The sequence below is a fragment of the Muntiacus reevesi genome, chromosome 5 (genome assembly GCF_963930625.1).
Source record: "Muntiacus reevesi chromosome 5, mMunRee1.1, whole genome shotgun sequence".
Lineage (NCBI taxonomy): Eukaryota > Metazoa > Chordata > Mammalia > Artiodactyla > Cervidae > Muntiacus > Muntiacus reevesi.
In genome coordinates this window covers 45,033,933-45,060,675 of record NC_089253.1, presented here as the reverse complement: position 1 = coordinate 45,060,675, position 26,743 = coordinate 45,033,933, and the positions used below count along the sequence as shown (strand labels likewise).

Genomic DNA, 26,743 nt, shown 5'->3' with positions numbered 1-26,743 from the left:
TGATTCTCTGTTGTGATACTGGTCTTGTGGTTCAGGGGGAAGATGACGTAGAGCCAGGAGATTCAGAAGAAGGACTTGTGACGTACTGCCAAGTGGTTCAGAGAAAAGAAACCGACCTGTCTCGCTATCTGTCTACTGAAGGAAGGCAAAAGGGGGGAACAGGGTCATGATTGTTGAGTCCAAGTGGGGGCTGTGGTTGCCAATGGTTCTTCCAACTTTCCTGCAGGGTGAAAAACTTCACAGAAAAGAGTTGGGGTCGGTGGGCGGGGGTCGGGGGTGGGAACGTCCCTGATAGTTCAGTGGTTAAGAATCCATCTGAACAGAGATTTAAGGGAAGTGACAAAATTATCCCTGGGAATGTCTAGAGGCAGAGCATTCCAGACAGAGGGTTTAACAAGTGCAAAGACCCTGAGGCAGCATTGTACTTTTTGTGCTTAACAAACAGGGGGTCGAGGCTGGAGGGGTGTAGGCAGCGGGTTAGTATATGTGCAGATTTTTCCTGATCGGATACAGAAGAAAAGTCTAAGCGGTAACCTTGCGAGAAAGAGACTGAGGGTGAAGTGGGAAGGGATGGTCTGTTCCTCTTTCAGGCCTTAATATATTGTTTGATTTATCTGCATTATGTCATACATTAAATTATATTCTATTTTATAATTATATTGCATTTTGTTTTGGCCCTGTAATTCTGTACACTAAAAATAATAAATGACTTTTAATAAAAAATAATAAAAAAAAAGAATCCATCTGATAACACAGGGCGCTGGGCCAGGAAGATCCCACGCGCCATGGGGCAACTAAACCCATGCGCCACAACTACTGAAGCCCAAGCATCTAGAGCCCCTGCTCTGCAACAAGGGGAAGCCCGAGCTCCTCAACCAGAGACCAGCCTGTGCTCCCTGCAACTAGGGAAAGCCCGCGTGCAGCAGTGAAGACCCAGGGCAGACAAAAAAAATAAAATTTAAAAAATTTATAAACTAAAACAAAGAGAGCTGGGGGAATCTTCTGAGCTCATCCTGTTCTCCACCCCGCTGCCCCTGCCCCGCCCCGGCTCCCAGCACCCTCTCCTGCCTGGGCTGTCTTTGCCCCAGCTCTCCAGAGGCCGCCCGGCACCTCACCGCCCGTCCCTGACTCCCATCCCCTCCAGCCCACTGTCCAGGCTGCGGCCGGACTTAGGGCTCCGAACCAGAACCTTAACCTGCCCTTCCGAGCTTGACACCCTCCAAGCCTGCTTCTCGGGACAGAGTTCAAGTTCCTCACGTGACTACGAGGTCCTCGGTCACCTCTCCAGGACTGCCCTGCTCTCAACTTCAAGCTCAACGTTCCATCATGCTCTCTCCACTGACCTTACCTCCCACCCTTCACGTGATTTTTCTGCAAGTCACGTGCCACCACCGTGGGCTCTGTGGAGCACATTCACCCTGCACACAGTCTGGCAGCTGGAATGCCACGTAGTAGGTACATTTTGATGGCCTCTCTCCCCCACCCGACGGTTGTCCCCAGGAGGGGAAGGACGAGGGCTGCATTGTTATTACGTCCTACCCTTCTGGCAGAGAACACAGCGCACTGTGTGTACGCAGTAAATAACTGACGAGCAAATGGCTCTGTGCGACTGATGGAGGATGGATGGGTAGATGGATGGATGGATGGGTGGGTGGGTGGGATGGATGGATGGATGAACTAGGACAAACAAAGGGGTCATGAGACCCTGGAGAAGGTGGGGGTCAGGTTTAACTGAAGAAGGCCTGGGAGAGGAGCTGAGAGCACAGCACTTTGGATGAAGCTGCAATTTGGTGAGCACTTCCTCTTTTCTGGACACTAGGCCTGGTACCTGACACGTGTCATCCACCTTCATCCTCAGAGCAGCCCTTGGAGTGAGAGATCGTCCCCTTTTCTACGGCTGGTTTCATTCAGATCAGTTCAGTTGCTCAGTCGTGTCCGACTCTTTGCGACCCCATGAACCGCAGCACGCCAGGCCTCCCTGTCTATCACCAACTCCCAGAGTTTACTCAAACCTATGTCCATCGAGTCGGTGATGCCATCCAGCCAACTCATCCTCTGTCGTCCCCTTTTCCTCCCTCTTCAATCTTTCCCAGCATCAGGGTCTTTTCCAATGAGTCAGCTCTTCTCATCAGGTGGCCAAAGTATTGGAGTTTCAACTTCAACATCAGTCCTTCCACTGAACATCCAGGACTGATCTCCTTTAGGATGGACTGGTTGAATCTCCTTGCAGTCCAAGGGACTCTCAAGAGTCTTCTCCAACACCACAGTTCAAAAGCATCAATTCTGCACTCAGCTTTCTTTATAGTCCAACTCTCACATCCATACATGACTACTGGAAAAACCATAGCCTTGACTAGACGGACATTTGTTGGCAAGGTAATGTCTCTGCTTTTTAATATGCTGTCTAGGTTGGTCATAACTTTCCTTCCAAGGTGTAAGCGTCTTTTAATTTCATGGCTGCAATCACCGTCTGCAGTGATTTTAGAGCCCAGAAAAATAAAGTCAGCCACTGTTTCCCCATATATCTGCCATGAAGTGATGAGAACAGATGCCATGATCTTAGTTTTCTGAATGTTGAGCTTTAAGTCAACTTTTTCACTCTCCTCTTTCACTTTCATCAAGAGGCTCTTTAGTTCTTCTTCACTTTCTGCCATAAGTGTGGTGTCATCTGCATATCTGAGGTTATTGATATTTCCCCCAGCAATCTTGATTCCAGCTTGTGCTTCTTCCAGCCCAGCGTTTCTCATGATGTACTTTGCATATAAGTTAAATAAGCAGGGTGACAATATACAGCCTTGATGTACTCCTTTTCCTATTTGGAACCAGTCTGTTGTTCCATGTCCAGTTCTAACTGTTGCCTCCTGACCTGCATACAGGTTTCTTAAGAAGCAGGTCAGGTGGTCTGGCATTCCCATCTCTTTCAGAATTTTCCACAGTGTATTGTGATCCACACAGTCAAAGGCTTTGGCATAGTCAATAAAGCAGAAATAGATGTTTTTCTGGAACTCTCTTGCCTTTTCAATGATCCATCAGATGTTGGCAATTTGATCTCTGGTTCTTCTGCATTTTCTAAAACCAGCTTGAATATCTGGAAGTTCACGGTTCATGTATTGCTGAAGCCTGGCTTGGAGAATTTTAAGCATTACTTTACTAGTGTGTGAGGTGAGTGCAATTGTGTGGTAGTTTGAGCATTCTTTGGCATTGCCTTTCTTTGGGAATTTCACTAGAATTCACAAATTCAGTAGAATTTGGGAAATTCTACTGGTTTCATTAGTAATTATTATTATTATTATTTTCTGTGTTCAATGGCATGTTTATTAAACAAATGCTTACAACAGATTTTTCACAACAGCAACAAATGTTATTTCACTACATCAAATCTCACTTACTAAGAAAAAAAGACAATCACAACAAGGTTGATGGATTCGGATTCTTTTCTTGATTTCTGCTGGGTAAAGTCAGTCTCCTCAGTCGTTTTCCTCTGTTTTCTCCTCTTCAAGATCACTCGATTTCATCTTCTTTACCTCCTCTCTGGCCAAGTGTCCCCGGAAGGCTGCCTGGATTTTGAGAGCAGCATTCTCTTCCACGTCCTTGTCTTCTTCAGGAGATTCCTTCATGGAAAGGAGAACAAGTAAGAGACTTTTAAACATCCCCCATATTTTGATGCCATAAAAATAAATGCCTAAATTTAATCAGTTTAGGGATGTAACAGTCGAGGTGGGTTGCCTCCTGAGGGAACTTTACATGTCCTCACACCGTATATGTGCCAAATGCTGTCGTTGTTGCTTAGTCACCAGCTCGTGTCCGACTCTCTGTGACCCCGTGGACTGTAGCCCTCCAGGTTCCTCTGTCCATGGGGTTGCCTCGGCAAAAATACTGGAGTGGGTTGCCATTTCCTTCTCCAAGTAAATATTATTTTAATAAAACTTTTATTGGGAATCACATAGAGACACTGCTATGAAATTGATAAACAACAGGGAGCTGTACTCAATATTTCGTAATAACCTTTATGGGAAAAGAAGCTGAAAAAGAATACACATATATTCATATATTGAGTCACTTTCCTGTACACCTAAAACTAACATACACTGCAAATCAGCTATACGTCAATAAAAATAGCAACAAAAAACAATTACCGAACATCTTAAAAAGTGTTTTTAAAGAAACATCTGTTTATTTGGCTGCGCCAGGTCTTAATTGCGGCGCACAGGCTCTGCCGTCTTTGCTGCGGCCTGTGGGATCCAGTTCCCTGACCAGGATCAGATCGGGGGGCCCCGAGCTGGGAGCACAGAGTTTTAGCGACTGGACCACCACCAAAGTTCCTTAAAATTTTTAATTAGCCAAACTTTGCCTATAATACATCATTTAAAAGGTACACAGGATGTGTGTGTGTGTTAGTCGCTCATCGTGTCCGACTCTTTGCAACATCAGGGACTGTAGCCCTCCAGGCTCCTCTGTCCATGAGGTTCTCCAGGCAGGAATACCAGAGTGGGTTGTCATGCCCTCCTCCAGCGGGTATTCCTGACCCAGGGATCGAGCCTGGGTCTCCCGCACGGCGGGCAGATTCTTCACTGTCTGAGCTACCAGGGAAGCCGCAAAAGGATAGGCAGCGAAAACTATGCTTTCCCCACTGCCAAGTTCCCAGACTGCTGCGGACAGAGGACTTCAGTAAATAAGCGTTGAACCGAATGACATTCTACACATGCGGAAACCGAAGCTGAGAGAGGTTCGGGAACTCTCCCGATGTGTCACAGCTTGTTACATCGGCAAAGTCAGGGTTATAATCAGGTTCCGGTAACTCCTGACCTGCCGTCTCAGCCTAGGAGGAGAAGTGGGGTGAGGAGGGCAGACGTGGTGGGGATCACAGACAAGCGCTCAGAGGCAGAGCACCGGGGCACATTTCGGGGACAGGAGCGGTGGGGGGTGGGAGTGGAGTCTGGCCAGAGGAGTGGGCTTGTGTCAGGAGACAGGTGAAGATGGGCTTGGCATCAGGTCTTCACTGCCAGGCTCAGGAGCAGGCAGGGGCAGCTGGCTCCAAAGGGCAGGAATGGGAGCAGGACAGCCAGGCGAAGAGCCAGGGCAAAGGTGGTGTTTGCGGAGCCGGGAGGGCAGGAGGCTGGGGCGAGGCAGGAAAGCTGGTTCTCCTGAGTGGGGTGAAGACAGCTGCCGAGAAACGAGTCAAACAGAGGAGCTAGCCAGGCTGCGGTGTCTGCACCTGGCCCTACCTGCTCGTCCTCACCGCACGGTCATTAATCACCTCCTGGCCCCGGGAAGGAACAGGCCGCCCTGCCCACGCGGCCAGCCTGGCGGCCACAGCAGGACTTGGCAGAGACCGGGCCACGCCGGGGCTGCCACCCACTCCGAGCGCTGACTCACAGGCTCAGGGCGAGCAGCCTGGTTGCAGCGGCCACAGGGGCCCCGCGGCCACCGTGTGTGGCGGGGTGCAGTGGTCTGAGCGCCTCTGCCCGTCCTCACACAGGCACGGGACGTTGCACTGACTTAGGGTTAGGAGTCCTCGCTGGGTTTGTCACCAGACAGCTCCGGGACGTGCCCCAGAGCCGATTCCTTGCCTCTCTCTGAGCCTGGGTCTTCCCTGCTGTGAACTGGGATGACGACTCCTCAAGGTCTGCCGGGAGACACTCTGAACGCGGCCCCGGGGAGGCATGCCGTGAAGGCCGGTCCCAGTCTCTGCTCCTCCCCGGGCCTCAGGTTCTGTCTCTGAAATGAGGGTGAGGGGCAAGGATGGTGGTGAAGCTGTGGGCGTGGCCCGCTGAGCCCATGCAGAGGTGGAGGGTGGGGTCCGTTCTGTCCTGTGACCTTGCACACATGTGATTTGTTTCTGAGGATGAAATCTGCAAGGGGGGACCATCACAGGGGTGTTAGGGGCTCGAGACTTGGGGAGTGGATGAGGGACAGAGAGCCCTGGGCTCCCCAAGGGCCGGCATCACCTGGGACCCCTGGGTGTTCTGGGTGGTTGTGGGGCTTAGGCGTGCCCCTCGGGAGTGTCAGGGAACCACAGGGTGATGGCTGGCTTCTTACGGTGACTGTGGGTCCTGCTGGATATTTAAGGGGGCAGGGCCGAGGTGCTGATCGGTCGGCACATTGCACTTCAGGCGCATGAAACGGGCTTTAAGAAGGGATGCTCGTTATAAAAAAAGTTGGACACGACTGAAGCGACTTAGCACACACACAGGCAGTGTATATATATATACGTCAACGCTACTTTCTCAATTTGCCCTACTTCCCCGATGGCTCAGATGGTAAAGCGTCTGCCTGCAACGTGGGAGATCTGGGTTCGATCCCTGGGTTGGGAAGGTCCCCTGGAGAAGGAAATGGCAACCCACTCCAGTACTCTTGCCTGGAAAATCCCATGGATGGAGGAGCCTGGTCGGCTACAGTCCATGGGGTCACAAAGAGTCGGACACGACTGAGCGACTCCACTTTCACTTTTCTTTCTCTTTCCCCTGCTGTGTCCACCGGACCATTCTCCACATCTGTGTCTCTACTCCTTTCCTCCCCTGTAAAAAGATTCACCAGCACTGTTTTTCCAGTTTCCATATGCATGTGTTAACACATGATACTTGTTTTTCTCTTTCTGACTTACTTCGACCTGTGTAACAGGCTCTGGGGTCATTCACGTCACTACAACTGACCAGATTCTTTCTTTTTTACGGCTGAGTAATGGGCATTGGAATTCGTACACAGGCTACGATATGGATGAACCAGGAGGACCCGGTACTGAAGGAAAGAATCCAGGCAGGAAGGCACAAATCCTGTAGAATCCCGCCCCTACGAGGTCCCCAGAGGCACCAAATCCATAGGGAGAGACAGAGGGTGGCAGGGACCAGGGGAGGGGATGGGGAGCGAGTGTCTCGGGGGACAGAGCGCCAGTTTGGGAGGATGGAAGGTTCTGAGATGACGGCGGTGATGCTGGACCTCAATGCGCATGTGCTGACTATTCCTGAGCTGTGCGCTGAGTTTAGGAAGGCGAGTTCTGTGCCACGTGGGTTTCACCACGGCTGTAAGGCAGGCGGGAGGCTCAGAGCCCTCGGTCCTGACCCTCCAGGCCGAGCTGGCAGGGATTCTGGCTGACGGGACTGTGGACGGTGTCCGGGGAAAGCAAGGCCCCCCGCCCGGGTGGCTGGGGGTGGGGCTGGGGAGGGAGGCAGCGTGAGGGACACGGGCAGAGGGGTTGGGGGCCTCGGGCGTCCCCACAGCTCCCTGCACCATCCACTCAAGCAGAGTCCTTTCCCTGATTCCCATTCCCTGACATGACGCATAAGAAGTACAGCTGTGACCTGTGTCGATGAGAAAGTGGGCGGGGCAGTCATATTTGGAAATATTAATGCTTGGTATAGCATTAATAAAATTAAAAATTACACTTTTAATATTGGAAATTAACTTTTTGAAATTGATCTTATTGAGGTGTAGTGGATTTGCAACACTGTTAATTTCTGCTGTATAGCAAAGAGATTCTCTCTTTCTATATATATACACACATACTTGCTCATATTCTTTTCCACGATGGTTTATCGTAGGATACGGTTCCCAGTTCCCTGCGCTTCCCTGCTAACCCCAGACTCCCACTCCAGCCCTCCTCCGCCCTCCGCCCCCTCGGCAACCACAAGCCTGTTCTCTGTGAGTCTGGTTCTGTTTTGTAGATAAGCTCACTTGTGTCGTGTTTTAGACTCCACACGTGAGTGATGTGTGTGTCTTTCTCTTCCTTCGCTGTAGCCCGAGCACCTCTAGATTCTAGTGTAATAATCTGCAGGGCATTATTCCATTCTTCTTTATGACTGAGCAGTGCTCCATTGTATATATGTACCACTTCTTTATCCATCTGTCCACGGACACTTAGGCTGCTTCTGTGTCTTGGCTATTGTGCATAGTCACACGTCCTTAAAAAAGAATTATTTGATTAACAAATTTGTTTGGCCGCGTTGGGTCTTCGCTGTGGCTCCAGGGATCTTCGCTGTAGCCTGTGGGATCTTCTGTTGCGACCCTTGGGCTCTGAAGCCCCATGGCATGTGGGATGCTCCTGACCGGGAATCGCACCCGCATCCCTGCATTGGAAGGTGGGTTCTCAACCACCAGACCACCAGAGAAGTCCCATTACTCTCTTTAAAAAGAAACCTTTTTAAAGATTCTGCCACAGTTGACAAGTCAAAAGAGAGGAGCTGAATGGGCCACCTGAACCAGGCTGAGTGTGGGAAGAACGAGAGGGGCACGGAGGTGGGTGTAGCTGGGAGTGCAGTGTGCGATGTGTGTAACCCGCAGCTGTTATAACAAATGGCCCCCACACGGGTTAAAGCAACAGAAACACATTCTCACACAATCTGCAGTCGGCAGGCTGCTTTCTTCTGGAGTCTCTGGGGAAAGAGTCTGCCCCAAGCCCCTCTCTAGCTTCTGGCAGTTGCAGAAAATCCCTAGTGTCTCCAGGCTTGTAGCTGCAAACCTCCAACCTCTGCCTCTGTCCTCATTCAGCATTCTTCTTGTGTGTCCCTCTGTCCAGATTTCCTCTTCTTAGGGGGACACCAGTAGCCTCACTGCAATATGACCTCATCTTTTAAAAAAATCTTTATTTTTGGCTGCACTGGGTCTTCGTTGCTGTTCGGGCTTCCCCTAGTTGCGGTGAGCAGGGGCTACTCTTGGTTGCGGTTCATGGGCTTCTCATTGCGGTGGTTCTCCTGTTGCGGAGCGTGGGCTCTAGGTGCTCAGGCTTCAGTAGTTGTGGCACCCGGGCTTAGTTGCCCAGCGGCATGTGGAATCTCCCTGGACCAGGGATTGAGCCTGTTATTCCCCTGCATTGGCAGGAGGATTCTGAACCACTGGACCACCTGGGAAGTTCGACACGACCTCATCTTGGTCTGATCACATCTGCAAAGACCCCACTTCCAAACAAGGTTCCCTTTGAAGGTCGCAGGCGGATGTAAATTTACTTGGAACACGGTAGAGGGGGGATCACGGAAGGGACCCCAGGCTAGTGTCCACTTTCATGGTCCAATCAGACCGTGAAAGGTCATGGTCTGATTGCCTTTTGTTGGTAGGAAAGTTTTGGCTTCCAAGACCTTCCCTGAGTTCCAAAGAATAAATTTAACTTAATCAGAGAAACGAGAAAATGCAGAAACAAAGGAAAATAGTCAAACAAGGCAAAATAGTAGTAACTTAGCCATTGTACAAAGTCAAGGACCTTTAGTTCCTCCTCCAGGGCTGTAGGTAATATTCTGAGCCATGGCCATTGAGCTGCTTTGCAGATACTGGAACCCACACCAGGTGGGAGAAATTAAATGTGTGCTGCCCACAAGCACGGAGACCCCAGACTGGCTGGAACCAGAGGGTTGATGATGCTGACTCCCAATTACCTCACTATCAACCAGTCAGAAGAACGTCCATGAGCTGGTCTCACACGCCACACCACCTCCTCCCCAGCATATGGCCTTTTCCTCTTTTCCCTCTGAAATTTCTAAGCAAAATCTGGGGAGGGAGGAGCTGGTTCTGTGGATCATGAGTTGACCTACTCCCCAGGACTCCTGGCTTCCTCAATAAAGCTGTCTGTTCTTCTTCCCAGCTCTTGCCTTTCAGAATTGGATTCTTGAGCGATGAGCAGCTAAACCTGAGTCTGGTAACAAAGAGAGCTGGCGAGAGGGATGATAGAAAGGCTGACCAATAAGTACACACTCTGGGCCCAACTGTGCACAGTTCCCTGTGAGCAGAAATTCTTAACTCAGCGCTGCTGTGCTGGAGGGGAGGAGACCAAGCCACAAGGCCCTCAGGACCCGCAAGGGGCTCGTCTACGGGGGGCTGCCTCACGCTGACGGATGATGGAGGCGGAGCTCTCTGGGTGGGCATGTGTGGCCACCACGTGCACGATGGGCAACGCCCTTGCAAGTGTCAGCTCCCAGGCGGTGCTGCCGGGGCTCACCCGGCCTGGGCCACGGACCCCGTGTCTGGCAGATGGCCACTCCAAGTGAGCCGACAGGTCCTTACTTTTTCCAGCTGTCTCCTGGGAGTTGATTCTTGTGAATTATGAACAGGATGTAAGCTGACCAAGGAAGGGGAGGGCAGGAGCGGACAGACCTTGGAAGCCAATCCGTCACGGCTGGAGTCACCGCCGAGATTGCTCGTGGAGCATCTACTCTGTTTCAAGTGCTCTCCTCCTACAAGCCTCCTCTGCTCCTCTGAGGCTGGCGTTAAGTGTTATCATCTGGGGCGACTGTATTTCCCAAAAGGTGGTTATGACAACATCTCCAGTTCCACACGATCTTCTAGAACCATCCCACTGCCCCAACCAAGGAGTGGCGTCTAACTCTTCCACCTTTGAACCTGGGTGGGCTGCAGATTCACGCTGGCCGGGATCCCTGAGCCACTCAGGTCGGTAGGTGACTCGGCGGCCCGAGGGCCGCCGTACTGGAAGGAGGCCCAAACTGGAGGCCTGGGTGCAGAACCAGCCGTGAGCCCTGCTGGGTCCCCAGCCCACAGGTGCCCCGGGAGATGGGACCCGGCTGGTGTTTTGAGCCACCACGTGTTGCGGCCGTCTGTTATACAGGAATAGATCACGGCGTCGACAACCAGTTTCTTAGTGAGAAAGATCGAGGCTCAGAGAGCTGGGGTCAACTTGCCTGGGGCCAGACCACAACCCAACAGGACAATCTGGATTCAAACCCAGTTTGATGACTTCCCAGCCCAGGGTCTACACAGCTGATGTTTTCTCCACCTGAGTGTGTGCACAAATGTGTGTCACTGAGGCTGCCTGGGCCAGGAAGAAAGCCACTTGGGGACATTCCTGGTGGTCCAGTGGTTAAGAATCCGCCTGCCAATGCAGGGGACACAGTTACGATCCCTGGTCTTGGAGGGTTCCATGAGGAACCTTGGAGGGTTCCACATGCCACGGAGCAACTAAGGCTGGGAGCCACAACTGCTGAAGCCTGTGCACCTAGGGCCTGCGCTCTGCAAGTGGAGGAGCCACCACAATGAGAAGCCCGTGAACCTCAACTAGAGAGCAGCCCCCGTCCGCCACGAGAGAGAAAGCCCGCGTGGAGCAGTGAAGACCCAGCTCTGTCAAAAATAAGTAAATAAATAAAATTTTGAAGAAGCCACTCAAAGCCTTTGGTGCAGGTGCAGAGAGAATAGTGCTGGGCCGGGGGCAGAGCCCTGGGCTGGGAGGGCCGCCTTGCCCTCAGCCCCCGCCCCGCCCGTCTTCACCCATCTGGCATCTCGCATGCTCGCTCCTCTCTGGATACTACTTCCTGGGGCTCCCGCTGTGTGCGGGCTCCCGCTCAGCCAGGTGCTCAGAGGCGAACGTGAGCTGAAGTTCGGGCTGCCGCACGCCCCTGGTTCGGTGAGGAAGGCAGGCCCCTGTCGGTCCACCACCATCCAGCCCCCGTCATGGGGGGACACACTCAACACAGAGGGTGAGGCGTGCTGCCAGCGGGGCTGAGGCTGTGTCTATGGGGCCTCGAGAATGGGACCCTGCCTCCCCAGGAGGGTGGAATCCTTGCCTGGCTGCTTACTGCTGCAGCCCCCTCGCTTGACATGTAACAACAGCAGCTAATATGTCCAAGGGGGTGGGTGAGTGCTGGCTCCATTCCAAACACGTGACATGCACTGATCGGTCTAACTCTTTATGCCCATCTTACAGAGGAGCAGGACTGAGGCAGGGAGGAGCTGTGTAACATGCCCAGGTCACCCAGCCAGCAGGGACAAGGCCTGGCTGTCTGGGTCTGGAGTCTGTGCTTGGAGCCACAGACACTGGGTGCTTGAGAAACGTCTACTAAAGGCTGACCCGGGGTGATATCTGGGTGGAGCCTGGGTGTTGAGCAAGGCAGCAGGAAATGGAATTCCAGAGGGTGATAAACATTGTCTGTGGCTGCTGGTTATGGTGGAGCCTGTGAGCCCTGGGGGAGGGAATGGAAGGCTGGTTTAGGCTGGGAGCAGAGGGGTCAATAGGCTTCATTCCCTCAAGCTGTGCCGTCAGCCCCCGGGGTGTGTCCAGTGGGATGATTTCAGGCAGCAGTGAGGGAAGCGACCTGGTACTAAACAGCATAAGTCAAAGGTGACCAAGATGTTCTCCTCCCAGTTATCCAGCAGTCCTGAGCAAACTGAGATTCAGTTTCAAGGTCATGATGACGAATTCCTTTTTTATATTCTTTTTTTTTTTTTAAACAAAAAAAGCAGCTCCTGGGTTCAGAGCCTTAAAGGGTGGCTCAATCTATCAACAGTTTTAGAATATTATTTTTCACTGTACTTATTGTTATACTCACCTTCTGCTTACTCCAAGTAATGCCCTGTTTCAGCCGGTATTAGGTTTATGGCAAACATCTGAAATCCCCAAGTCACAGAGGTTTCCGTGCATTACTCTCATACAAATGCAGTCCTGAGGTGACCTTTCCAAGACTGGTAGGGAAGTTCCATGACCACCAGGAACCCAGCCTTTTTCTCTCTTGTTACTGTACTCCCTCATGGTGCAATATAGCTGCCCATGCTCCATCTATCATGTCTGCATTCCAGCTTGAAGGAAGGAAGAAGGGAATGCACATTCCCCTTTTTAAAAAAATACTTCTAGGAAGTTCCAATCACCACTTCTGCCCATCTGTAGAACTTCGGCTGAGTGGCCATACCTTGCTACAAGTCAGGTTGGGAAATATAGTCTGGATCCCGGGAGTGAACAGTTAGGGCTGCAGTGTAAAGTGAGAAGGTATGAACAGATACTGAGGGCCCCCGCCATGTCTGCCATGTACTGCTTTCCTTTTGTGATGGAGAAATTATGCTCCTTTTCATTTAAAATTCGGTGAGGAAAGAGAGTCACTTTGGAGGAAAAGATGAGAAAGTAACAGAACAGGTGGCACAGAGCAGAGACAGAAATTGCCAGACCATGGCTCAGACCCTCTCAGCCTCTCTTCTGGGACAAACTTCCTCCCTAAATCCCTGCCCCCGCCAGGGTCTCCCCTGTGACAGGGCAGTCCAGTGATGAAGAATCCACCCGCCAGTGCAGGGGAGGAGGGTTCAGTCCCTGGTGTGGGAAGATCCCACACGCCACCGGACATCTAACCTAACTACTGAGCTCACGCTCAGCAATGAGAGCAGTCACCACTCGCCGCAACCAGAGAGCGCCTGTGCGGCGCCCCCACCCCAAACTGCCAAGCTGGCCCTGGAATTACTGACGCTTGGGAAACCCACTGTGAAGACAGAAACACGAAGTGGGTGAGTAAGCTCAGGGTCGGGTTGGATCTCAGGCCCTGGGGAGTGTGGAGAGGGGCCTGTAGCAGGGGAAACCCTGGCGGGGGCAGGGAGTTGGAAAGGAAGTTTGTCCCAGAAGAGAGGCTGAGAGGGTCTGAGCCAGGCTGGGGGGGAGTGGGGGGTGCCGAAGGGGGGGTGAAGTAGGGGACAGCGGTCACAGGCCTGCTGAGAAGGGCCCCGGGTAACCCCCCAGGCTCCTGCCAGCCTGCCTGTTTGCTTTGGGAGGAGCAGCTGAGGTCAGGGCCTTGCGATGGGGTTCAAGAAGAAAAAGGCGGCTTGGAGCTGAGGCGGTGAAGTTAAAGGGGGCCAGGTCGGAGGTCGGTAGGTCAGAGGCTGCTGGGGTCTGCCTGGCGAAGCCCGGGGCGGTCCTGAGTAAGTGACGTCCTGGTGCACCGATGCAGGCGGGACTCGTGACCTTGTCCGCGTCCACTGCCCGCGTCCCCAGTCCCAGGAGCCCGCCCTGACCTGCCCCCCACCCCGGGGCCCCTGCTGCGCCCTGATGCCAGGAGCAGAGCCTGGAACAGGAAGACCATGACAGTGGGTGACCGACCGCCCCGCGTCTGTGCCCGGACTCCCCCCAGCAAGCGTTCCGTGGATGGAGGCAGCTACATACAGGTGGCAAGGGTTGATCGCCCCAAATAAAAAGGGGTGCTGACAGAAGTGTGGCTCTCCTGCTCTGCCCTGGTCCCCGGGCGGGAAGCCAGCAGATGGGCCTATTTCCAGCACTGCAGTGTTTTGAGTAGAGTATTTTTGGAGCACACAGCCTTATTTTAGCTTTTGGGGTCACTCCCGCCCTGCGGTGAAGACGGCACAGCCTTCCCCGGGAGCCCCTGGCTCTGCTTCCCACCCCAAGCTGGGCCACTTTTCCCGGGCCTGTGTGGGGACTAGAAAGTTCTGGGCCAGGCTGACTCAGTTGGTCTGGCAGAGTGATGGGAGACCTCACTTCTCTGCCTCCTGCCTTGAGACCTCGCGCTGATCACCAAGCTCCTCTGCACCCTCATTTCCTTCCCTGTCAAAGGGGAAAACCACCTCCCTAGATACAGTTCAAGGTTCTGTGAGACGAAAACAAGAGGCAAGGCCGCCATATAGCCTTAACCAGGGCCACCTTCCTCCTAAGGGACAATTCCTGTCAGCACATTTTTTTTCCTCTTGTAACTTTCCTGAAACTGCCTGGAACCAGCCCCACTCACCTACTTGCTGCCTCCTGAACAAGCCCTCCAATTTCTTGCCTCCTGGCCTCTGCACTTGCTGTCCTGTGCCTAAACCATGCACCCTCTGGCAAACCCCTATTAACCCTAGGAAACCCAGCTCCAAAGGCCCCTTGTCTGAAACACAGTTGGATGTCCTGGATATTGCAGGGGCCTTGGAGTCAGGAGGCTTGGGTTCTCGTCCTGTCTCTGCCTTGTGACTTGGCAGATCACTTTGACTCTCGGGACTTCAGTTTCTCCACCTGTAATGGTTTCTGTTTGTCTTAGCATCAGCACCATGTTTTATTCACCCGAGTCCTCGCTTTCCTCCCCAGGACCTAAGGCAGTCACTGTGCCAGGGTGATAATAAATCAGCTCTAACTTCTCGATGACCTCGTCCCCTGGAAGCCCCAGGGGAAGGCAGAGTACCCCCAGATTTACTCACAAGAAATTCAGGGTTGAGAGTTCAACACCAGTAAGAAGGAAGCGCCTGCAGGCAAAGGTGCGACCCCTTCCTCTGCAAGGCCTTATCCCCTGCGTGAGTCCAGACCCTGGATGCTCAGAGTTATAAGGACTCAGAGCTCAGCTTTGGAGACCCAGTGGGTGTCGGAGGCAGCTCAGTGTCCCCCTCCCGGGGGGTGCTGTGGGCACCGCGTCTCTCCTGCTGGGACAGAAGCGGCTCCCGTTCTGGTAACATCTACACCACACGCACTGGGTACTCACCACACTTGCTGACGAGTGAGGAGTGAATGACGCTGGGCAGGCTCTTCACCCTAGACCTCACTTCCTTTAGCTTTGAAAGATTCATTTCCTTTAAAGACAAGTGGCCGTGTCTTTAAACTTATAATATGTATTATTTCAGGCTTCTCTGGTGGCTCCGTGGTAAAAGAATCTGCCTGCAATGCAGGAGACTTGGGTTCAAACTCTGGGTTGGGAAGATTCCCTGGAGGAGGAAATGCCAACCCACTCGTCTTCTTGCCTGGGAGATCCCACGGACAGAGGAACCTGGCAGGCTACAGTCCATGGCGTTGCAAAAGAGTTGGACATGACTTAGCGACTAAAGAACATATATACGTGTGTATGTATATTATGATCTTGGCTGTCCTGGACCTCTGCCGCTGGGCTCAGGCTTTCTCTAGCTGGGGCAATAGGGGCTCCTCTCCAGTTGCAGCGCGCAGGCCTCTCGTGGCAGTGGCTTCTCCCATTGCGGGGCCTGGGCTCTAGGGAGGGTGGGCTCAGTGGTTGCAGCATGGGGGCTCAGCTGTCCTGTGGCGTGTGGGATCTACCCGGACCAGGGATTGAACCTGTGTCCCCTGCATTGGCAGGCAGTTTCTTATAATAATTTTTGACAAGTTGACATTTTTAGCTTTTTAAGCTGTCGAATTGATCAATTGAACAGTCTTTTATTTTACAGCCCTCTCGTTCTTCAAGATGATAAATTCTCCTAGGGTTCTTCATTATTAAAAAAAAAAAATCCAAATTTTGTCTGCACCTGAGATTTATCTTGGTAGGAGGAGAAAGGTAAGGATGCAACGATCTTTCCCAGTTGTCCTAACCCCAGTGACTGGATTTTTTTCCCTCACTGATTTGACACACCATCTTCATGTTGTAAATTCCCGTTTGATCACTAGGATGCTTTTCAGGGCATCAGAAAATCGAAAGTGTCTTCAAGAATTGTAAAAAGACGTGTCAGCATGGGTGACGGAACGCAGGTGGAACAAGTTGATCCAGACACTGAGGGGCGCTAGTTGCTCCTGGCTCTGCTGTCCGCTACACAAGTGCCCGTGTGGTCACGAGACTGCACAGGTGCCCCTGTACCCGCCCTGTGCTCTCTGAGCTACTGACAGAAGCCCCCAGCACCCGACTCCTTTGAGGCGGGTCGTGTAATAATCCGGCTTGTAGGTGAGCTCACTTTCTCAGCACCATGGAGCCGCCAAGCAGCAGCGCCGGGACTCGAACCCAGGCCGGTGGCGCCAGGGGACGCTATGCCTCTCAGCGGCGCTGCTCTCTTCGTCCCTATTACATCGCTCTTACTAATTCTGTTATCCTTGGCCTCTACAAGGCCCCCATCGTGTGAGAAAGAGGAGTCAGTCTCTAGTTTTGTCCATTTCTCTTTCCCCGTGTTCCGTCGTGTCCGACTCTTTGCAACCCTGTGGGGCTGCAGCCCACCATGCCCCTCTGTCAAGGGAATTTTTTCTGGCAAGAATACTGGAGTGGACTGCTGTTTCCTTTTCCAGGGGATCCTCCCGACCCAGGGATCTGACCCAAGTCTCTTGTGTCCCCTGCACTGGCAGACGGATTCTTTACCACTGCGTCACTTGGGAAGCCCATATCGTCCTCCTACTTACGTTCACCTGTATTTCCACAGCTCTCTGGCTTAGGGTCTGGGCTGCAGATGACATCGCTGCGACCAGAGGACAGCGGACTCTGCTTTCTTGCAAGAGGACGTGGGGCTTGGGTCACGTGTCTCTCGGTGAGAGGCACTGTGGCCGGCTCCCCAGGCATCATCTGATGCCTCCAAGGACCTCGGGGAATGACTGTGTGATCTGAGTTTTATACTGAGACACGTTGGTATAAAGGCAAGTCATGTGAAACACACACAGTCACTCGGGAATAATTACCATAATGACACTGGGACCTTAACCACATGCTGATAACTCCCAGCCACTCATCACCACTTGTCTCCGTGGACCCTGCAGCGACTGGCTGGGGGGGGCGGGTTGCCGTCAGGGAGACAGGGAGCTGGGGCTCCATTGGGGGGTCGCCAGCTCGAGGGGAGCAAGTGGGCACCACCCCCACCCCATCTGAGCTGTCGGCCCTTTGCTGAGAACCGACCGAGTGAAGTCTTGGGTGTGTGGGTGGATGTGTGAGCAGACCACACATTTCAGAGCACTCAGACCCAAGACGTGTGTGCTCTTCTGCACGTGCCTTCAACCCTGCCTGGGGAGGGGACCCTTGGGGCGGCCGGCGGCGACTCAGGGGATGGGGGCCTCCCTGGGGCCCCTGGCTGGACTCTGTTGGGGCCAGGCGGTGCAAGGCGTGCCTGCCGGGTCTCCATCACCGCAGGACCCGACGGGCGGAGAGGCCCCCGCGCTGGGCAGCTGGGCCTGGCCTTGTATCATCACAGCCGACTGACTCCCCTGCAGCTCCGGAGGCCGCAGGGAAGGGGAAGCGTGGGAAGGACAACGCCGCGGCAGCAGCCGTCCACTGCGGGTCAGGGGCGCGGGGCGAGGCCACATCACACTGGGTGTCAGAGCCGGGTCTCAGGCCCCCCGGCACGGGGGTGGGCGTTTAAAGAAGCTGCTGCCTGGGGCTGGGTGCCCCTTCTGTTCCTCACAAAGCTGGGACCAGGACCCAGGGCCTGGGGGCCCTGCAGAGGGGTTTCTCCAGCCGGAAACCCCTCTGGAAGGCGTAAGGGGCCCCAGACCCCCAGAGGTGGGCATGTCTTTATTTATAACAATGTTGCTTTGATGCACACGTAAGCCAGATACAAACTTATGCTTCTAGCCCCTCGTAACTTATAAAAGGCCTACAATATTCAAATTAGAGAGAAGCTTGAAAACCAATTTAAATAACGTAACTAAATGGTTAATGTGAAATGGGATTTTTAGAACTGTAGTACAGTAAGACACAACAGAATATTCACCCTTTTTCTCACCCGGTGTCGTCCACATCACCCCATCTGTTGAGAACTCTGTCATCTCCCCAAACAGAACTTCTGTCCCATGGAACAACACGTGCTGAATCAAATCATCGCCTGTGTCTAGACTGTCACCAGGCAGGCGTGGCACGGGGAGCGTGGCCCCACCTGGGAGAGCAAATGGCCCACGCTTTTCCGTGTCGGCCTTCGCTTGATGGGCACCCTGCTCACACACTGACCTGGCCTCTGTTCCCCCCGACCCCCGTGACAACGAACGTGGTTGGCACCCACGTGGGACTCTTGCCACAGTCTTAACTGTCACTTGGGGAGCTGAGGGCTTCTGTGATGCAAATGGTTTTCAATTGCAAGTTCTCGTAAAAGAGGTTTGCCTTTCAGCAGATGGAGGGCGACTGGTCACTTTCGCTAGGTACGTGCTACCCTGCGTCAGGCTTGCCTGTCTTGGTTCCAAAATGCAATGCACACAGAAATGCTGTGGCTAGGAGCAGCCAGCAAGATGACTCAGAATAATTATCATGGAAATAAAAATATACAACTGAGAAATGTGTGGAGAGCCTGCGGTCTCTAAGAACACACAGCCGGGTCCGTAGGAGGGCTGGGCCGGGGCTGTTCTGAGAGGGGCGAGGCTGTGCTGGGGGAGGCGGAGGCGCTGTCCAGGGAGCTGCTGCTGTTCCACAGGAGCGCGCGCCCCAGGGAGGGGGCCTGGGTGGGGCCCAAGGGCGGCCCGCAGCACTGCGTTGCCAGGCGCAGAAACGGGCACACGCCTCTCAGGTGGGGTGCCGAGTCTGAGGTCTGTGGTGGGCAGGCTGGCCCGGCGGTGCCCACGAACTAATCCTAGGAAACTGTGACCCGCCCCCTTGCACAGCAGGGTCAGGCCCGGGACCCTGAGAAAGGGACGGGGAGGGGCCAGAGAGGGGGAGAGGTGAGGCCAAGGTGCTCCCTCGGGGCTGGGGGCGCAGTGTGGTTTCGGGATGACTGTGGGGTGCCAAGGAGGAAGGGGAGCAGGTGGGAGCCAGTGGGGAGAGTAAGATGGAGGAGGGACTGTCAACCCCCTACTCCCCAAGGGAAGAGTCTGAAGGGCGTGAGGACCCTGGGATGGGCACCCACAGCTGTGTGCGCCCAGAAGCAGGGCTGGGGGCAGCGTGGTGAGGATAGACGATGCCCAGGGGCTGGGAAGCCGCAAAACCCGCGGGGCTGGGAGACAGGGTGACCCTTCATCTCAGGAGACACTTGTTCAACACCCCTTCATTGCCGGCAATCTCCGGCAGAGCACACACACTCGGACCCTTCTTTCCCTCCGCAGGGGAGAAGGACTGAGAGCAAAAGTGCCTCTTTTGCTTTCAAGTCAACCGTTTGCCCATGTGCACGCTTGTGTGCACTTATCAGAAAAAACTTCACATGACAGAAGGCTGATTTCTCGTAAAGCTGCCAGAAATCCTTGCTGGAACTGCAGTAGCTCCATCGGGTGGGGTGTCGCTGACTGGCCCCCAGGTCCCGGTTCTGATCAAACATGTCTGTTTCAGGAGGGGAGAAGACCCAGGACCAGACTCCCCTGGCAGTCCAGTGGCTAGGACTGCTTCCACTGCAGGGGAGATGGATTCAACCCCTGGCTGGGGAACTAAGGGCCCGCTATGCACAGCGAGGCCAAGTGTCTGAGACCGTGCAGAGCAGAACAGTGTCTGACAGCCCTTGGGCGCTGGGAGACATGTTTGTCTTCAAGTTAAGAACAGCACTGCAGATGCAGACAAGCACGTGCGATTTACCTAATGGCCTCTTCTGAGAGCCGTGGAGCCACACGGGGAGAGCCCTGGGCGCCCAACCACAGTCCCTGTGACACCCAGGGCCGCATCTCGCAGACACCCGAAAGCGACAGCACAGAAGCAGAGACACGGACAGCACACACGAAGACTGCACTGTCCAGAAAGCTGCCCTGATGCTGGCTCTGTACCTTCCACCCCCGGGGCCCGCACTGTCCAGAGCTGCCCTCTGACGCCATGCGCCTTCCACCCCCGGGGCCCGCACTGTCCAGAGCTGCCCTCTGACGCCATGCGCCTTCCACCCCCGGGGCCTGCACTGTCCAGAGCTGCCCTCTGACGCCATGTGCCTTCCACCCCCGGGGCCCGCACTGTCCAGAGCTGCCCTCTGACGCCATGCGCCTTCCACCCCCGGGGCCCGCACTGTCCAGAGCTGCCCTCTGACGCCATGTACCTTCCACCCCCGGGGCCCGCACTGTCCAGAGAGCTGCCGTCTGATGCTGGCTGTGTACCGTCCACCCTGGGGCCTGCCCAGGCCCCACTGCTTTCTCTGTACACCTGCACTATCCTTTCGTGTCGCCATGCTGGGGAAGCTCGGTGCCGCCAGCCTGCGCAATCAGCTCAGCGCCTGGAGGGCAGCTATGGCGGAAGCCTTCTGACTGCCGGTGGAACGCACGGATGCTTCCACTGGCCTGGAGCCCCACCGTCTGGGGGGAGCCTCGTGCAGGTTCACCTGCCACCAGGCTCTGTGCTTTTGCCCCAGGGGCCCAGAGGCGCCAGGGCAGGCCACCTCCAGACCCTGGGGAGGCCGACAGCAGTGCCTGTGGGAGGCGCTTCCCCGCTCCGACCTCAGATCTGTGCCTCGGGTGGTATGATCAGGTCACATGACAGGTCTACTGGGGCCGTTCCAACTGCCTCACTGTGCGGGGCAGGAGGGCAGTCCCAGATGTCAGTGTCTGGGGGACAGTGCTTCAGCCCCGAGGATGCAGCACGGGAGTAGGCCCGTGGCAGTGCCAGGCCCAGGCAATGGAAAGCGCTGGGTGCTGTAAGCATGTGTTGTCCAAATGTCCGTGAGAACAGCTGGAGTGACGGAGGGGCGGTCCCTCCCCAGTGTGAGGACGGCGCGGATGCAGGCCAGGTATCCTTACCCGTTGGCAGTAGCGTTTGCCGTAAATCACGAGGGACAGGCACCATCTCGTAGTCTGTCTCTGGTCAAGACACGTGGACACGCTTCCCAGACCACCCATTTCCCAAGGCAACCCATCGGCCAAGCCCCGCCTTTATTGGTGGTGATGATGTTACTATTACACACAGACTCGCCCTGACCCAAAGCCTCTTCAGCACATCACCCTGGGCCGGACCACATGGCTCTGGGGCTGAATGGGCCCAGCTCCCACACTTGTGATGCGTGGGTAACACCCGTGTTCCCAGCCAGGCTTCGGAGTCAACCGAGAAGGGCCGCTTCTGTCTTGTCTGCTGCCTGGGCTCAGCTAGCACTGCCTGACGCCGTCAGTATCTGCTGGAGGCTGGGCCCATAGCCGGGCGGGGAGTGCTGCTAGGGTCTTGGGAACCCAAGGTCAGGGTGGCATGGCATGATGTCGGGAGCTTTCCCAAGGTCACAGCTAGAAGGCATGAGGCTGGGCTCTTGGATGCCTCCTGCAGGGAGGCAGGGCCCACAGCAGTTGAGAGCTGCCTTCTGGCAGACCACGGCACCCACTTTGGCAGTGGTCCCTGGAGCTGGTAGAAAATGCAGGCCCCCTCCTCACAGGTTGGGCCTGTGATAACCTTCAAGGGACACTGAAATTGGCTACAGTGGGACTTCTGAGAATACGTAAAAGAAAATTACCCTCAGTGGGAAGAGGAAATTCTTTGCCCTCTTTGTCTGCTGAAACCTCCTTCTGTGGAGGTTTCCTCTGTAAAGGCACTTGCTTCAATAGGATTACCTTAGAAGCAGGAAAAAAAGTTGCTTCTTAGAATCAAAGGATTCAGCTCCCTTGCCAGTTTTGTTATCAGAAAAAGTGGTTTTTAGCGATGCACCGTGGAACTGGAGTCACGATACGTCTGAGAACCAGCACGTGCTGAGTGCTCGCTGCCTGGCCCCACGGCAGGAGGCTGGCTCCCCCAAGCCCTGAGAGCCTGGGCCGCCTCCCAGTCCTGTGAGGGCGCGCCTCACCCCCACGCCACCCGCCCTGGAGACGGTCAGCACCACCAGCCTCCAAGCCTTTGGCAAGCGCAGGGGCAGGAGAATGAGCCAGGGCTTCCAAGCATGCGCTCTGGAGCCGGGCAGCACCGGACCCCAGCCCAGCCCCCCAGCTCCTCGATGCTGCGCGTCCTCTCGTGTCCAGGAGTACCGGTGACAGCACCGCGTTTCACAGACCCCTCCTTAGTACTGGGTGCGGTGCCACACGCCCTCCGGAGGAACTTGTTAAATGGGGACGACGGCGTCGCCCTCTTGGGGCGACCATGGTGCCCCCCGCCCGCCTGGCACAGAGAAGCGCGGGCCCACAGACGCCTCCCTGAGTCTTCACGTGGCTGGCACAGACGCGACGTGGTCAGGACTGTGCAGCCGTCCTCAGTCCCCGCGGAAGAGCCACTGGGTCGTCAGGAGGCTCCCGGGGCGGCGGAGCCCAAGTCCCAGGCCGTAAGGGGCCCGGGGTCGGTGCTCCCGCTCTGGCGGGCCTGGGCCCGCTGGTCCTCCTCGATGAGGTCCGCCACCACGTTCAGCTGGCAGCCCCGGAGCGCACCCACCAGGCGGGACACAGCCGCATCCTGCCTCACGCTGTTCTTCCAGACCCTCAGCAGCTCCCTCACCTGCTCCGCCAGGTTTCGGGGGTACTTCTCCTCGATGGCTTCGATCTTGATGTCAGACACGCGGAGGTGACGAGCCAGCCTCTTCCAGTCCTTCCCCACGTTATCACAGATGATCTCCATCGCTGCCTGCAGGTCTGGGGGGGAAAAGGGCAGAGTGGTAACCCGCGGTCTGGGGAGCTGTTTAAAAGCAGGCAACCCCACACGGGCTGACGGGCCTCCTGGTGCTGACCCAGGGGCCAGGGACCCGGAAGGCCCTTCTGCAGAGGCGGACGCCACCCCTCAGCAGAAAGGCCGGGGAGGGCACAGAAAACCCCTCGCTGCCCCCGCCAGCCACACCCTGAAACACCACCCACGAGACACGGCCTGCTCTGAACACTCACTGGTTGGGCTATGCTGTAATGGAGACGCCCACTCAGGCCAGAGTAGAGTTGCGCCTCTATCCCACCCTGCAATGGAGTTGAATGGGGGGCCCTAAAGGGTACACGCGTGTCAAATCTCTGGAGCTGTGAATGGGAACTTACTTGGAAAAGAGTCTTCGTAGATATGAGTAAGCTGAGGATCTCGAGATGAGGGGGTCATCCTAGATTACTCAAGTGGGTCCTAAATCCACTGATAAAAGATAGTGCCAGACTGGAGGCAGAGACTGGAGGGGTGCGGCCACGAGCCAAGGAATGCCTGGAGTCCCCGAAGAGGGGACCAGAAGAGGGAGGAAGGACCTCCCCTAGAGCTCTCAGACGGAGCATGGCCTACTGACTTCTGGGTTTGACTACCAGCCCAAGAAACGTAGGAGCATCAGATTCTGTTGCTTTATCTCACTGAGACACAGTCATTTGTACGGCGGCCCTAAACAGCCCACTTGCTACTCTGGAAGATGCTCTGACTGACACCAGTCTTCAGTTTCTGGCTACTACGTCCTCATTTGCTGAGAAGTCACTCCTGAGATCAGACTACAGACAACAGAAGGCGGGTAGAGAGTAAGGACAAAACGCTTCTTGGAAGCAAAGCTTCATCTCCAGCCACAACCCCGATACACTGTCAGCTTGTGTGCCAACTTCCTCCAGCCCCGTGAGGTGGGCACCTGTGTTACTGACCCCTGGTAGAAAGAAGGAAACGGAGGCCAGGGGAAGTTAAGTGCAAGTCACTTCCTGAGGTCACACAGCCAGCCCCAGAGCGGCAGAGCCAGGAAGAGTCCGCTCTTAACCCTTACACAAAAGCAGCCCTTGTCAGTCCTCCTTCCCGCTGAGGCTCTCCTGGAGTCCTTTCACCCCTGTCCCGTCCGGGAGGTCAGCAACGCCTTTTTCTGTTCAATAGCTTCTAATGTTCCCGGAGGGAGAGGGGTGGAGGAGAAAGCACTGACGCGGAAGGCTGGATGGCCGGGGGGCGGTGGTTGTCCACGCTCTGCAACTTAGGCCAGGTTAACTTCTCTGAGCTTTGCTTCTCCCGTCCGCAAAGCGGGCACGTTCCCGTCTCCCGGGGCTGTTTAGGGAAAACCCACGGAAACCGAACCCGGAAAGGGTTGGGCGCCTGGAAGATCGACAGCTGACCGCGCCAACAGGGCCCCACAGGGTCCGCTGCTCCGGCGCGGCCCGGCCCCCACGCCTCCCGCCCGCACCCGCCTCGCTCCTCCGGCGCCGCCCGCCCCTACCCCGCTCCTCCGGTCCGGCCCCCGGCCCCGTCCCCGCCTCGCTCCTCCGGCCCGGCCCCCCGACCCCCGGCCCCGTCCCCGCCTCGCTCCTCCGGCGCCGCCCGCCCCTACCCCGCTCCTCCGGCCCGGCCCCCCGGCCCCGTCCCCGTCCCGTCCCCACCTCGCTCCTCCGGCGCCGCCCCGCCCGCCGCGCCCCGTTCGAAGTCGTCCAGGCGGCGCAGGAGGTCCGCGCGCTTCAGGGAGCAGAGCAGCTCGCGCAGGAGCGCGGTGCGCTCGGCGCTCAGCTCGTTCTGCTCGAGCAGCACGGCGAAGAGGTCCAGGCCGCTCTGCGCGAGCTCCAGCTTCCTCTTGCTAACGCAGTTCCGGCACAGGAACTTGAGCTGGGCCAGGTCGCTGCCCGACAGCCCGGCCGACACGGAGTGCAGCAGCACCAGGAACGGGTCCATGGCGGCGGGAGCCTCGGCGCGCCTCAGCCTACTGGCAGCGGATGCCGCTCTGCGAGCCCGATATCCCGTCGCCGGAAGGATCCCGCCGGGCGGTCCCTCTCGCGGGAACTCCCGGGACTCGCGCATGCGCTGCAAGCCCACCCGTAGCTATTTCCGCCCGGGAGGCTCCCTGCCGACGCCAGACCCCGCCCCGACCGGGTACCCGGAAGACCTCCGTCCATGCTCCCTAACGAGGTTCTCCCTGTGAGGCCCGGCAGCTTTAGGGGTCCCAAGCCCTAAACCCAGAGCGCGCTCGGCCTCCGTTTCCTTTGGAACGTTGCGCTGCGGGTGCTCATCGTAATAAGTGAATTTATTTGCAACATTTGTGAAAATGCATGTCGTTTGGGCTTCCCTGGTGGCTCAGTGGTGAAGAATCAGCCTGCCAATGTTGGAGAGGCGGGTTCGATCCCTGGGTGGGGAAGATCCCCTGGAAAAGGACATGGCACCCCACTCCAGTGTTCTTACCTGGGAAATCCCGTGGACAGACGAGCCTGGCGCGGGGCGGGGGTCACGTCCATGGGGTCGCAAAAGAGTCAGACAGGACTCAGCGACTAAGCAGCAAATGTCCTTTAGTGCCCCCTGCAGATCTGTGTGCAGGAAAGACTATTAAGGGCTTTATTTAGTTTTAAAATTTTAATAAAAATTTGATTTCTAAAGTTACCGTCGTTATTGCGTATAAGGCTTGCTAGCGTTTCTCGACGCCTACTGTGTACCGCGGAGTAGGTCCTGGAGACAAATTCAGGAACAAAGTGCGGAGGACCTCACCCGCCCGGAGCTTGCAGAGTCAGTGCACAAGGTTACATCATGCAGATAAGAAAGCGCAGTTAAGCCAGAAGTCAGTGCAAGTCAGGGGCCAAGAGCATGGGGCCCGGGGGGCAGCGGGGGGCAGCGGGGGGCAGTGTGGTTGGGGTGGTGAGTGTGGAGGTGGGGGTCTCTACACGTTGAGAAGGCGACTTTGGAGCAGCCCCCCAGTGTGCAGGCGTGAGGGGCCAGGTTGAGAGTGTAGGGGCGTAAGGGCCCTCGGCAATAGCAGAAGCACAGAGGAGGGCGCAGGGTGCTGGGGCAGAACTGGGAAGGCAGGGGGTGGTCGGTGAGGGGAGGGGGCGAATTAGGAGGAGCCAAGTCGGAACCTGGCTTTACCTTCCCTGAGCCCCTGCAGAGGGTGAGTGGAAGACTGAGGCCAACTTGGAAAAAAAATTGAGGTATAATTCATATTCCCTGCAATTCACCCTTTTAAAGTGTACAATTCAGTGACTTCGCTTGTGGCGCAGTGGTTGAGCCTTCTTGCAATGCAGGGAGCGCTGGTTGGACTCCTGGTTGGAGAATCAAGATCCCACATGCCGGGAGGTAACTAAGCCTTCATGCCCCACTAGAGAGCCTGCAGTTCAGCAGGAAACATCCCACGTGACGCCGCAAAGATCCCTCTTAGTGCAACTTAGACCTGAGTCAGACAAATAGATATATCCGTGTTTTAAAACGTGTACAATCCAGTGGCTTTCAGCATATTTATAATGTTGTGCAACCCCTACCATTAGTTAATTTTAGAATATTTTCATCACCTTTGTAGAAACCCGGTACTCATCAGCAGTCACTTCCTCCCCCCCTCCCCCACTCTTTCTCAAGCTTCTGGCAACCACTAGTTGACTTCTGTCTATCTGGATGTGACTATTATGAACGTTTCATGTAAGCGGAACCACACACTGGGACCTTTTGTGCCTGGTTTCTTTAGCTGAGTGTGACGTCTTCAAGGTTCGAGAATGTTGTAGCCTGTGACAGTGCTTGATTTCTTTTTATTTCGTGTGTGCGCTCAGTTGTGTCCGACACTTTGAGGCCTCGTGGACTGTAGCCCCCCAGGCTCCTCTGCCCATGAAATTTTCCAGGCAAGAATCCTGGAGTGGGGTGCCCTTTCCTCCCTGAGGGGATCTCCCCTCTCCGGGAAGAAAAACCCGTGTCTCTTGGGTCTCCCG

The 26,743-nt window shown here is 55.4% G+C and overlaps 1 protein-coding gene across 2 annotated transcripts; it reads right to left on the bottom strand.

The window, feature by feature from the left end:
* Positions 1–3,386: 3,386 nt before the first annotated feature.
* On the bottom strand, positions 3,387–25,032 carry FADD (Fas associated via death domain). Of its 2 annotated transcripts, XM_065937965.1 has the most exons (3): positions 24,452–25,032; positions 22,647–22,780; positions 3,387–3,611 (listed from the first exon to the last, which is right to left on the bottom strand). In XM_065937965.1, the coding sequence occupies exons 1-3, from the start codon at positions 24,861–24,863 to the stop codon at positions 3,468–3,470; spliced, it is 690 nt and encodes a 229-aa protein (XP_065794037.1). In that variant the 5' UTR covers positions 24,864–25,032; the 3' UTR covers positions 3,387–3,467. The 2 variants fall into 2 exon arrangements, with proteins under 2 accessions (XP_065794037.1, XP_065794036.1); XM_065937964.1 differs by lacking the exon at positions 3,387–3,611 and having other exon boundaries at positions 21,077–22,780; positions 24,452–24,930.
* Positions 25,033–26,743: the final 1,711 nt, after the last annotated feature.